Source organism: Salmo trutta, chromosome 22, assembly GCF_901001165.1.
Source record: "Salmo trutta chromosome 22, fSalTru1.1, whole genome shotgun sequence".
In the NCBI taxonomy this organism is placed as follows: Eukaryota; Metazoa; Chordata; class Actinopteri; order Salmoniformes; family Salmonidae; genus Salmo; species Salmo trutta.
This window is the reverse complement of record NC_042978.1, coordinates 46,154,910-46,168,360: the sequence shown is the minus strand read 5'-3', so window position 1 is coordinate 46,168,360 and position 13,451 is coordinate 46,154,910. Positions and strand designations below refer to the sequence as shown.

Here is a 13,451-nt window from a genome sequence, read left to right as displayed (position 1 = left end):
TAGTGGTCCTAAAACGGAACCTTGAGGAACACCGAAATTTACAATTAATTTGTCAGAGGACAAACCATTCACAGAGACAAACTGATATCTTTCCGACAGATAAGATCTAAACCAGGCCAGAACTTGTCCATGTAGAGCAATTTGGGTTTCCAATCTCTCCAAAAGAATGTGGTGATCGATGGTATCAAAAGCGGCACTAAGATCTAGGAGCACGAGGACAGATGCAGAGCCTCGGTCTGACGTCATTAATAGGTCATTTACCACCTTCACAAGTGCAGTCTCAGTGCTATGATGGGGTCTAAAACCAGACTGAAGCGTTTTGTATACATTGTTTGTCTTCAGGAAGGCAGTGAGTTGCTGTGCAACAGCTTTTTCAAAATTTTTTGAGAGGAATGGAAGATTCGATATAGGCCGATAGTTTTTTATAATTTCTGGGTCAAGATTCGGCTTTTTCAAGAGAGGCTTTATTACTGCCACTTTTAGTGAGCTTGGTACACATCCGGTGGATAGAGAGCCGTTTATTATGTTCAACATAGGAGGGCCAAGCACAGGAAGCAGCTCTTTCAGTAGTTTAGTTGACATGACAACAGTATTCTCTTTTATGTTGTTACCACAGGTTCCATGACAACAGTATTCTCCTTTGTTGTTACCACAGGTTCCATGACAACAGTATTCTCCTTTATGTTGTTACCACAGGTTCCATGACAACAGTATTCTCCTTTATGTTGTTACCACAGGTTCCATGACAACAGTATTCTCCTTTATGTTGTTACCACAGGTTCCATGACAACAGTATTCTCCTTTGTTGTTACCACAGGTTCCATGACAACAGTATTCTCCTTTTGTTGTTACCACAGGTTCCATGACAACAGTATTCTCCTTTGTTGTTACCACAGGTTCCATGACAACCTCAATCTAAAGCGATGTAATTGTCCTGCACATTTTGGTGCCAACTGAAACTGAAATATCTATATCCCGAGTTGAACTTGTTGAAACTACTTGCACATGTGACTCAAAATGGCTTCTCATCCTCCAATTGTATGTTATTAATTGTGTGTGTGTATGCACAGTGCATTCGGAAAGTATTCAAACCCCTTGACTTTCCCCCCCCCCAAAATTACTTTACAGCCTTAATCTAAAATGTATTTAGTTTTTTTTCCTCATCAATCTACACACAATACCCATAATGCCAAAGCAAAAACAGGTTTTTAGAAATTTTTGCACATTTTACATATGTATGCAGACCCTTTACTCAGTACTTTGTTGAAGCACCTTTGGCAGCGATTACAGCCTTGAGTCTTCTTGGGTATGACGCTACAAGCTTGGGACACCTGTATTTGGGGAGTTTCTCCCCATTCTTCTCTGCAGATCCTGTCAAGCTCTGTCAGGTTGGATGGGGAGCGTCGTTGCACAGCTATTTTCAGGTCTCTCCAGAGATGTTCGATCGGGTTCAAGTCCGGGCTCTGGCTGCAGAGATGGTTGTTCTTCTGAAAGGACTAGAGCTCTGTCAGAGTGACCATCGGGTTCTTGGTCACCTCCCTGACCACGGCCCTTCTCCCCTGATTGCTCAGTTTGGCCGGGCGGCCAGCTCTAGGAAGAGTCTTGACAGTTCCAAACTTCTTCCATTTAAGAATGATGGAGGCCACTTTGTTCCTGGTGACCTTCAATGCTGCAGAATTTTTTTGGGTACCCTTCCTCAGATCTGTGCCTCGACACAATTCCTTCGACCTCATGGCTTGGTCTTTGCTGAATTAATGAATGAATGAACGCTCTCCCTTTCCCCCTCCCAGGTGATGCCCTTCACTAGCAGTCTAAATGGGGATCTCCTGCTGGGCGTGGGCAGTAGCGGCAGCGTCGGATCAGACCTCACCCTCCCCCAGAAGGTCCTGGTTCGTCACAGCCCTTCTGTGGCGCCCGCAGACTACCTGGAGCGTCCTGAGGTTCTGGCTCGGGGACAGAGTGCCAACGCCACGGCGCTGCCGGTGAAGAAGGAGGTGCCTCTCCACCTGTGCAGCACCACCAACCAGCAGCACAAGCAGGTGGGCGTACAGCAGCAGATCCCCACCAAGCTGGCAGCCCTGAGCTCAAAAAGTTCGAAGAGTGCCAAGGCCACCCACCGCACCGACAGCACAGGTAAGACCAGCCACAACACAACACCACCACCCTACAGTAGGATAGCAGGTCACTCCCTACTAATGATCTATGATGTAATGCTGATCTATGATGTAATGCTGGTCTATGATGTAATGCTGGTCTATGATGTAATGTTGGTCTATGATGTAATGATGATGATCTAATGTTAAATCCAAGATGGCGTTACAGTCGGACGTCTGTTTTTGTCTTGTCCCGTCCCGTGTCTATATCGTTTTCTTCATATATATTTTTTATTCAAATTTCCATCTACGGACTGAACATACTCTCCTGCAACCCGCCTCAACCAATGTGGTATGGATCTGCTAACCACACCAGAAGCTAGCCAGGTAACTAGCTACTAGCTAGTAGTCAGTTAGCCACTGCTAGCGGTCATCACCGTTAACTTGGACATCAGCCAGCCTCAACCTGGTCAATACCTGCCAGTCTGCACAGCGCGATATCAACCCAGAGCATATCGGACTGCTTTTTCTCTACCACATCTCCGGATGTCACATCTCCTGGCTAACGTCTCTGTCCCGAAGCAAGCACCAGTTTGACTGTAGCTAGCCTCGACCTAGGCCCATCTCCCAGCTAGCCGAAGAGGTCCATCAGCCAATTCTTGGGCTACAATACCTTTTGCCAATTGGCCTGGACTGCCGATCGGGAGCCCCGCCAATCAATCACGACTGGTCTGCCGACGTAACCGTCCGAGGTGGTTTCAACAGGCTCTTCCGTTGCGACGTCCTCCTGAGGCCCATCTGCTAGCCCTGCCCCGCTAGCTGTCTGAATCGTCGCGTCTCCAGCTCGCCTAGCGTAGTAGCGACTACTGAATCGGCTCCCTGACTCATATATTGCTACTCACTGGACCCTATGATCACTCGGCTACACATGCCTCTCCCTAATGTCAATATGCCTTGTCTATTGCTGTTTTGGTTAGTGATTGTCTTATTTCACTGTAGAGCCTCCAGCCCTGCCCAATATGCCTTAGCTAGCCCTTTTGTTCCACCCCCCACACATGCGGTGACCTCACCTGGCTTAACTGGTGCCTCTAGAGACAAAACCTCCCTCATTGTCACTCAATGCTTAGGTTTACCTCCACTGTACTCACATCCTACCACACCCTTGTCTGTACATTATGCCTTGAATCTATTCTTCCTCGCCCAGAAATCTACTCCTTTTACTCTCTGTTCCGAACACACTAGACGACCTATTCTTATAGCCTTTAGCCGTACCCTTATCCTACTCCTCCTCTGTTCCTCTGGTGATGTAGAGGTTAATCCAGGCCCTGCAGCCCCCAGCACCACTCCTATTCCCCAGGCGCTCTCATTTGATTACTTCTGTAATTGTAAAAACCTTGGTTTCATGCATGTTAACATTAGAAGCCTCCTCCCTAAGTTTGTTTTATTCACTGCGTTAGCACACTCTGCCAACCCGGATGTCTTAGCCGTGTCTGAATCCTGGCTTAGGAAGGCCACCAAAAATCCTGAAATGTCCATCCCTAACTATAACATTTTCCGACAAGATAGAACTGCCAAAGGGGGCGGACTTGCAATCTACTGCAGAGAGAGTCTGCAGAGTTCTGTCCTACTATCCAGGTCTGTGCCCAAACAATTCGAGCTTCTACTTTTAAAAATCCACCTTTCCAGAAACAAGTCTCTCACCGTTGCCACTTGTTATAGACCCCCTTCAGCCCCCAGCTGTGCCTCTATCTTCAGAGTTCGTACTGTTAGGTGACCTAAACTGGGACATGCTTAACACCCCGGCCATCCTACAATCTAAGCTAGATGCCCTCAATCTCACACAAATTATCAAGGAACCTACCAGGTACAACCCTAAATCTGTAACCATGGGCACCCTCTTAGATATCATCCTGACCAAATTGCCCTCTAAATACACCTCTGCTGTCTTCAACCAGGATCTCAGCGATCACTACCTCATTGCCTGCATGCGTAATGTGTCCTCGGTCAAATGACCACCCCCATCACTGTCAAACGCTCTCTAAAACACTTCAGCGAGCAGGCCTTTCTAATCGACCTGGCCCGGGTATCCTGGAAGGATATTGACCTCATCCCGTCAGTAGAGGATGCCTTGTTATTCTTTAAAAGTGCTTTCCTCACCATCTTAAATAAGCATGCCCCGTTCAAAAAATGTAGAACTAAGAACAGATATAGCCCTTGGTTCACCCCAGACTTGACTGCCCTTGACCAGCACAAAAACATCCTGTGGCGTTCTGCATTAGCATCGAATAGCCCCCGCAATATGCAACTTTTCAGGGAAGTCAGGAACCAGTATACTCAGTCAGTTAGGAAAGCTAAGGCTAGCTTTTTAAAACAGAAATTTGCATCCTGTTACACTAATTACAAAAAGTTTTGGGACACTGTAAAGTCAATGGAGAATAAGAGCACCTCCTCCCCACTGCACTGAGGCTAGGAAACACTGTCACCACCGATAAATCTACGATAACCGATAATTTCAATTTTTCAACGGCTGGCCATGCTTTCCACCTGGCTGCCCCTCCCCCGCTTCTCCTTCTCCCATATCCAGACCACTGATGTTCTGAAAGAGCTGCAAAATCTGGATCCCTACAAATCAGCTGGGCTAGACAATCTGGACCCTCTCTTTCTAAAATGATCTGTTAAAATTGTTGCAACCCCTATTACTAGCCTTTCGTATCATCTGAGATCCCCAAAGATTGGAAAGCTGCCACGGTCATCCCCCTCTTCAAAGGGGGTGACAATCTAGACCCAAACTGTTACAGACCTATATCCATCCTGCCCTGCCTTTCTAAAATCTTAAGTTAACAAACAGATCACCGACCATTTCGAATCCCACTGTACCTTCTCCACTATACAATCTGGTTTCCAAGCTGGTCATGGGTGCACCTCAGCCACGCTCAAGGTCCTAAACGATATCATAACCGCCATCGATAAAAGACAGTACTGTGCAGCCGTCTTCATCGACCTGGCCAAGGCTTTCGACTCCGTCAATCACCACATCCTCATCGGCAGACTCAATAGCCTTGGTTTCTCAAATGACTGCCACGCCTGGTTCACCAACTACTTCGCAGATAGAGTTCAGTGTGTCAAATCAGAAGGCCTGTTGTCCAGACCAATGGCAGTCTCTATGGGGGTACCACAGAGTTCAATTCTCGGGCCGACTCTCTTCTCTGTATATTTCAATGATGTCGCTCTTGCTGCTGGTGATTCTCTGATCCACCTCTACGCAGATGTATACATCTGGCCCTTCTTTGGGCTTTGCGCTAACAAACATCCAAACAAGCTTCAATGCCATACAGCACTCCTTCCGTGGCCTCCAACGGCTTTTAAATGCTAGTAAAACTAAGTGCATGCTCTTCAACCTATTGCTGCCCGCTCCCACCCGCCCGACTAGCATCACTACCCTGGACAGTTCTGACTTAGAATATGTGGACATCTACAAATACCTACAGTTGAAGTCGGAAGTTTACACACACTTAGTTACAGTCATTAAAACTCGTTTTTCAACCACTCCACAAATTTCTTCTTAACAAACTATAGTTTTGGCAAGTCGGTTAGGACATCTACTTTGTGCATGACACAAGTAATTTTTCCAACAATTGTTTACAGACAGATTATTTAACTTATAATTCACTATATCACAATTCCAGTGGGTCAGAAGTTTACATGCACCAAGTTGACTGTGCGTTTAAACAGCTTGGGAAATTCCAGAAAATGATGTCATGGCTTTAGAAGCTTCTGATAGGCTAATTGACAGCATTTGAGTCAATTGGAGGTGTACCTGTGGATGTATTTCAAGGCCTACCTTCAAACTCAGTGCCTCTTTGCTTGACATCATGGGAAAATCAAAAGAAATCAGCCAAGACCTCAGAAAAAAATTGTAGACCTCCACAAGTCTGGTTCAGCCTTGGGAGCAATTTCCAAACGCCTGAAGGTACCACATTCATCTGTACAAACAATAGTACCCAAGTATAAACACCATGGGACCACGCAGCCGTCATACCGCTCAGGAAGGAGATGCGTTCTGTCTCCTAGAGATGAACGTACTTTGGTGCGAAAAGTGCAAATCAATCCCAGAACAACAGCAAAGGACCATGTAAAGATGCTGGAGGAAACAGGTACAAAAGTATCTATATCAACAGTAAAATGAGTCCTATATCGACATAACCTGAAAGGCCGCTCAACAAGGAAGAAGCCACTGCTCTAAACCCGCCATAAAAAAGCCAGACTACGGTTTGCATATGCACATGGGGTCAAAGATTGTACTTTTGGAGAAATGTCCTCTGGTCTGATGAAACAAAAATAGAACTGTTTGGCCATAAGGACCATTATGTTTGGAGGAAAAAGGGGGAGGCTTGCAAGCCGAAGAACACCATCCCAACCGTGAAGCACGGGGGTGGCAGCATCATGTTGTGGGGTGCTTTGCTGCAGGAGGGACTGGTGCACTTCACAAAATAGATGGCATCATGAGGCAGGAAAATGATGTGGATATATTGAGCAACATCTGAAGACATCAGTCAGGAAGTTAAAGCTTGGTCGCAAATGGGTCTTCCAAATGGACAATGACCCCAAGCATACTTTCAAAATTGTGGCAAAATGGCTTAAGGACAACAAGTAAAGGTATTGGAGTGACCATCACAAAGCCCTGATCTCAATCCCGTAGAAAATGTGTGGGCAGAACTGAAAAGGCGTGGGGCGAGCAAGGAGGCCTACAAACCTGACTCAGTTACACCAACTCTGTCAGGAGGAATGGTCCAAAAATCACTCAACTTATTGTGGAAAGCTTGTAGGAGGCTACCCGAAATGTTTGACCCAAGTTAAACAATTTTAAGGCAATGCTACCGAATACTAATTGAGTGTTGTAAACTTCTGACATTTCACATTCTTAAAATAAAGTGGTGATCCTAATTGACCTAAGATGGAATTTTTACTAGGATTAAATGTCAGGAGTTGTGAAAAACTGAGTTTAAATGTATTTGGCCGAGGTATATGTAAACTTCCAACTGTTGGTGTCTGGTTAGACTGTAAACTCTCCTTCCAGACTCATATTAAGCATCTCCGATCCAAAATTAAATCTAGAATCGGCTTCCTGTTTCGCAGCAATGCCTCCTTCACTCATGCTGCCACACATACCCTCGTAAACTGACCATCCTACCGATCCTTGACTTCGGCGATGTCATTTACAAAATCGCCTCCAACACTCTACTCAGCAAACTGGATGTAGTCTATCACAGTGCCATCCGTTATGTCACCAGAGCCCCATACACTACCCACCACTGCGACCTGTACGCTCTTGTTGGTTGGCCCTCGCTACATATTCGTCGCCAGACCCACTGGCTCCAGGTCATCTATAAGTCTATGCTAGGTAAAGCCCCGCCTTATCTCAGCTCACTGGTCACCATAGCAACACCCACCTGTAACACGCGCTCCAGCAGGTATATTTCACTGATCATCCCCAAAGCCAACACTGCACCTGTACACAGCCCATCTGTAAATAGCACACCCCACCTCATCCCCATACTGTATTTATTTATCTTGCTTATTTATCTCTACTTGCACATTCATCTTCTGCACATCTACCATTCCAGTGTTAATGCTACATTGTAATTATTTCGCCTCTATGGCCTATTTATTGCCTTACCTCCCTAATCTTCTACATTTGCACACACTGTATATAGATTGTTCTATTGTGTTATTGACTGTACGTTTGTTTGTAACTCTGTGTTGTTGTTTGTGTCGAACTGCTTTGCTTTATCTTGGCCAGGTCGCAGTTGTAAATGAGAACTTGTTCTCAACTGGCCTACCTGGTTAAATAAAGGTTAAATAAAATGTTGCTCAATCTTATTTTCTTTGTTGAGTTCAGGAAACGTAAATACAATTAAACGGTAGCACACCCTGCACTAGTAAAGTCTGACTGTGTAGGTGAAAGTCTGACTGTGTAGGTGAAAGTCTGCCTGTGTAGGTGAAAGTCTGCCTCTCTCCTGAAGCATCTTAACCTGACGCACCACTGTAAAGCTAGCTACTTCAGGATCAGGTGGGAGTTTCTGCTACATAAGCATACAGTACAAATGGAAGCCTGTCTGCCTGGTGCGGTGGTGCCTGCCTGGTGCGGTGGTGCCTGCCTGGTGCCGTGGTGCCTGCCTGGTGCCGTGGTGCCTGCCTGGTGCCGTGGTGCCTCTGGTCTAATCGTGTGATTTCTACACCCTGGCTTGTGAAAACACGTCTCTGGCCTTACTGATCTTAATACTGATCTTAATGGTGCTCCATCATGACCACATTTGCTGCTGTGAACGGGCCATTAAACACAGTAATTGTAATGTAATGGGACTGTTCTCTCTTTTCTCTCCCCCTCTCTGTTCTCTTTGTTCTCTCACCTTCTCTCTGTTCTCTCTCTGTTCTCTCCCCTTGTCTGTTCTCTTTGCTCTCTCCCCCTCTCTCTGTTCTCTTTGTTCTCTCACCTTCTCTCTGTTCTCTCTCTTACCCTCTCGCTGTTGCGCTTTCTCTCTCAGCCTCTCTGGATATGAAGCAAATGCTGCCTATGAAGTTGTCAGCCAGAGAGGACGGCTCTCTGAAAGCCAAGCGCTCCATCAGCCCTAACCAGCAGCTTCCTCACACCCTAGTCCACTCCCAGTCCATGCACTTGACAGGTAACACATTCACAAACTCACACACACACACACACACACACACACACACACACACACACACACACACACACACACACCCACACACACACCACTACCCCTATCTAAAACCAAATGACTGAGTGCTGTCTCTCTGACTCTCTTCCCCACAGTTTCATTGAGCCCTCCAGACAGGGGGCCAGAGAACCAGCCCGCCAGCCTACAGAAGCCCCCCAGCCAGGCCTCCAACCCCCTGCACATCCAGCCCCAGGCTCCTAACCCCCTACACACCAAGAGCCCTAACCCCTCTCCAGCACAGGCCCCTGTCCACGGCCCCAGCCTGCCCCCTCCATGCAGGATCTCTGAGGATGTAATCTTCTTCTGAGCCCCCCCCACAGCAGTCAGGGACCAAAGGGAGGCCTGTGATATCAGATCTCTAGAAACCGTTCACCGGAGCTCTGGAACAAAACACTTTTCCTTTTTAAAAGATGTCATTTAAATAAAAATGATAACTCTGTTCATTCTTTCTTAGAAGAATCTATATAATAATTTCTCCCTAAAACTAATTCCAATAATTGTTTTGAATAATTTTTTTTATTGAACCGCCGATTGTTGAATATGAAGATGGACAACTGTGATTTAATATGAAGGTTTATTTTAAACATGAAGGGGTCACGTGACAATCTGGACTAATCCAGAGTGGAGAGAGAGTGGAGAGAGAGTGGAGAGAGAGTGGAGAGAGAGTGGAGAGAGAGTGGAGAGAGAGTGGAGAGAGAGAGTGGAGAGAGAGAGTGGAGAGAGAGAGTGGAGAGAGAGAGTGGAGAGAGAGAGTGGAGAGTGGAGAGTGGAGAGTGGAGAGTGGAGAGTGGAGAGAGGAGAGAGGAGAGAGTGGAGAGAGGAGAGGAGAGAGTGGAGAGAGGAGAGAGAGTGGAGAGAGGAGAGAGAGTGGAGAGAGGAGAGAGAGAGGAGAGAGAGTGGAGAGAGGAGAGAGAGTGGAGAGAGAGTGGAGAGAGGAGAGAGAGTGGAGAGTGTAGAGAGTGCTAGAGAGTGGAGAGAGAGAGAGAGAGAGAGAGAGAGAGTCTCCTGACAGAATGTACACCTTTTGGAAGCAGTGGAGCCACAGGAAGTGTCAAACTGATGGCATTGCTCGATGGCCTGTGTGTTGTTTTATTTTGCACAGTCCAAATACTCCTTTTACAGGCTGACATTACTGTGATGCTTTGGACTTTGGGCTGACCCATGAATTAAGTTGTAACTATGAAGGGTTCATTTTATTTGTGTGTCCCCCCCCCCCCCCCCCCCCCGATCATGTGTTTCTCATTAGAAAAGACTGAACACTGGAGTAAAGTTGTTGTAATTGATATCGGCCCCTTTTGTTGAAGATGTTTTGGTTCGTTCCAGTGGTGGGACAGACCAGCTTATTTTTTATTTTATTTTATTTAATCGCACTGTAAACAGAATGTTTGACTTGATTTTAGAGAGTTGACTTTAAATACCGCTGGCCATAGACGAGTTACCTGATTTAGATTGTCTAGATGTAAGAGGTTAAATACCGCTGGCCATAGACGAGTTACCTGATTTAGATTGTCTAGATGTAAGAGGTTAAATACCGCTGGCCATAGACGAGTTACCTGATTTAGATTGTCTAGATGTAAGAGGTTAAATACCGCTGGCCATAGACGAGTTACCTGATTTAGATTGTCTAGATGTAAGAGGTTAAATACCGCTGGCCATAGACGAGTTACCTGATTTAGATTGTCTAGATGTAAGAGGTTAAATACCGCTGGCCATAGACGAGTTACCTGATTTAGAACGTCTAGATGTAAGAGGTTAAATACCGCTGGCCATAGACGAGTTACCTGATTTAGATTGTCTAGATGTAAGAGGTTAAATACCGCTGGCCATAGACGAGTTACCTGATTTTAGAACGTCGTCGTCGTCATTCATACCTGATTTTAAACGCTTCCATTGTAATTTTATATAACGTGTGTAAATACAACCAACCTTGTTGTGTAGTGAAGATGATTCGAACATGAAGCCGTTCTGTATGACCAACAATGATTATGGGATGCCGTGCCACTGGTTTAGAAGTCTCCCTACCACTGCCTGGGTCCTAGCGCTCGACCTCTCTCATGGCATCCCCTTCCTAATTTCTGTCTAGGTACATGGACCATTTCATACATAATGACGACATGGAAGGGCGTCACAGAATGGCTAGATAAGTAGTAGCGTGGACACTGAAGGATTTCAAAGCTTGATGTAGTGTAAAGCTTTAAACCGTTTTAAGTAACGTTTAAACAAGCCAGTATCTTACAAATGTATGATGTATTTTGCGTTAGCAGCAAGTCCTGAATCACAGCATGGTTTCCTTCAGCTTGGCCATTAGTCTGAAGGACGCAGTGGACCTCAACCAGGAGTGTCTACTTTTCACCTATTTCTTTACTTAAATATTTAGTTACCTCTCTGTCTGTATAGCTGGGCCTGTAGAGATGTGTGTGTGTGTATATGTACTGAAATACATGTCTCTAATAGGGAAGGCAAAGCATTCCCTGACTGATTGAGTGGCACATGATCATTTTGATCACTTGTTAGTCTGAGCTTTCAGGACAAGTCTTGTTCAAGTGCATTCTGTTTTGGACCCTATGTTTCTGATATACAGGTAACTGCCGAAACAAAGGACACCTTGAGTAAATGAGGGATACAAAGTACACTATATATACGAAAGTATTTCAAAATAGTGGATTTTCGTCAATTTTAGCCACACCCGTTGCTGACAGGTGTATAATTGTTTTTTTTTAAATTGCACACCGCCATGCAATCTCCATAGACAAACATTGTCAGTCGAATCACCTTACTGAAGAGCTCTCACTTTCAATGTGACACCCGTCATAGGATGCCACCTTTCCAATAAGTCAGTTCGTCAAGTTTATGAGCTGCCCCAGTCAACTGTATGCTGTTATTGTGAAGTGGAAACGTCTAGGAGCAACAACGGCTCAGCCGCAAAGTGGTAGGCGACACAAGCTCACAGAACAGGACCGCTGAGTGCTAAAGCGTGGCTCGTGGGGACCCACCGCCCTATTAAGACACATCATGTTTGTATTTTCTTTATTTGGGCAGTTACCTGTATATTCTCTGCATGGACAGCCATTGAGTATACATTAGAATGGTGAAGGATGGTCCTGGTGCACTGAGTTAGCAATATGTTAGCTTAGCTACTGGACCACCAGCTTAATTCTGATTCCGGTGACATTTCACACCTCCACAAGAAAACAATAAGCTATAATTCAGTTTTGTGGTGCAGATGTTATATTTCTTAACCTGTGTTTCTTGGAAACATTGAAGGCAAAGTTGGCTCTTATTTTATACTGAATAAAAATATAAACGCAACATGTAACAATTTCATCGGTTTTTACTGAGTTACAGTTCAAATAAGGAAATCAGTACATTGAAATACCTTCTTTAGGCCCTAATCTATGGATTTCACATGACTGGGCAGGGGTGCAACCATGGGTGGGCTTGGGAGGGCATAGGTCCACCCACTGGGGAGCCAGGCCCAGCCAATCAGAATGAGTTTTTACCCCACAAAAGGGCTTTATTACAGACATAAATATTCCTCAGTTTCATCAGCTGTCCGGGTGGCTGGTCTAAGATCCCACAGGTGAAGAAGCCGGATGTGGAGGTCCTGGGCTGGCGTGGTTTACACGTGGTCTGCGGTTATGAGGCCGGTTGGACGTACTGCCAAATTCTCTAAAATGACGTTTGAGGCGGCTTATGGTAGAGAAATGAACATTCCATTCTCTGGCAACAGCTCTGGTGGACATTCCTGCAGTCAGCATGCCAATTGCACACTCCCTCAACACTTGAGACATCTGTGGCATTGTGTTGTGTGACAAAACTGTATATTTAAGTGTCCTTTTATTGTCCCCAGCACAACGTGTACCTTTTGTAATGATCATGCCGTTTTAATCAGCTTCTTGACATGCTACACCAGTCAGGTGGATGGATTATCTTGGCTAAGGAGAAGGGCTCACTAACAGGGACGTAAACACATTTCAGCACACAATTTGAGAGAAATACGCTTTTTGTGCGTATGGAACATGTCTGGGACCTTTTTTATTTCAAGTCATGAAACATGGGACCAACACTTTACATGTTGCATTTTATATTTTTGTTCTGTGAAGAACTGGTACTCTAATAATCTTTTTGTCTTTATAACACCAACATTGTGTAGCAGTAATTGGCGACTAATTTCTTTTACATTTCATTTCACCTGGTTAACCAAAGACATTTTCATATTTGACTTAATGCTTTATGGTGTCCTATTGAAACTGATAAAAGGTTATTTTTGGAGATGACGTGATGGAAAGTCTTTGATTTGAAGATTCATCAAAGGTCCATGTTTTTAAAGATGTCACCATTTCTAAAGTCTTACATTTCCTCTAGCTCTACTGGACTACTGGAATCTGAATCGCTCATGTCTTACTCAAACAAGAGAGCCGTGTGTGTGTGTGTGTGTGTGTGTGTGTGTGTGTGTGTGTGTGAGAGAGAGAATACCCCCTCAATGTTATCAATATTGCCTAACTGAAAGGTTATCTAGAAGTTGTTTTATTTCCTTGCTTGAGTGTTTCTACAGATACAAGTATGATGATCCGTAATGTATAAAGAACCAAGATCATGTTGTGTACTGCCAATTACCACT

The 13,451-nt window shown here is 45.1% G+C and overlaps 1 protein-coding gene across 4 annotated transcripts in view; it reads left to right on the top strand.

Moving 5' to 3' along the window:
• Nucleotides 1–9,460, top strand: part of arhgef18b (rho/rac guanine nucleotide exchange factor (GEF) 18b) — an 83,493-nt gene extending 74,033 nt beyond the window's left edge. For all 4 annotated transcript variants that reach the window (XM_029708180.1, XM_029708181.1, XM_029708182.1 and 1 more), the window contains exons 30-32: nt 1,791–2,133; nt 8,639–8,776; nt 8,926–9,460. In XM_029708180.1, the coding sequence (XP_029564040.1) occupies nt 1,791–2,133; nt 8,639–8,776; nt 8,926–9,137 (693 nt within the window). In that variant the 3' untranslated portion in view covers nt 9,138–9,460. The remainder of the gene's footprint in view (nt 1–1,790; nt 2,134–8,638; nt 8,777–8,925) is intronic.
• The last annotated feature ends 3,991 nt before the right edge of the window (nt 9,461–13,451 follow it).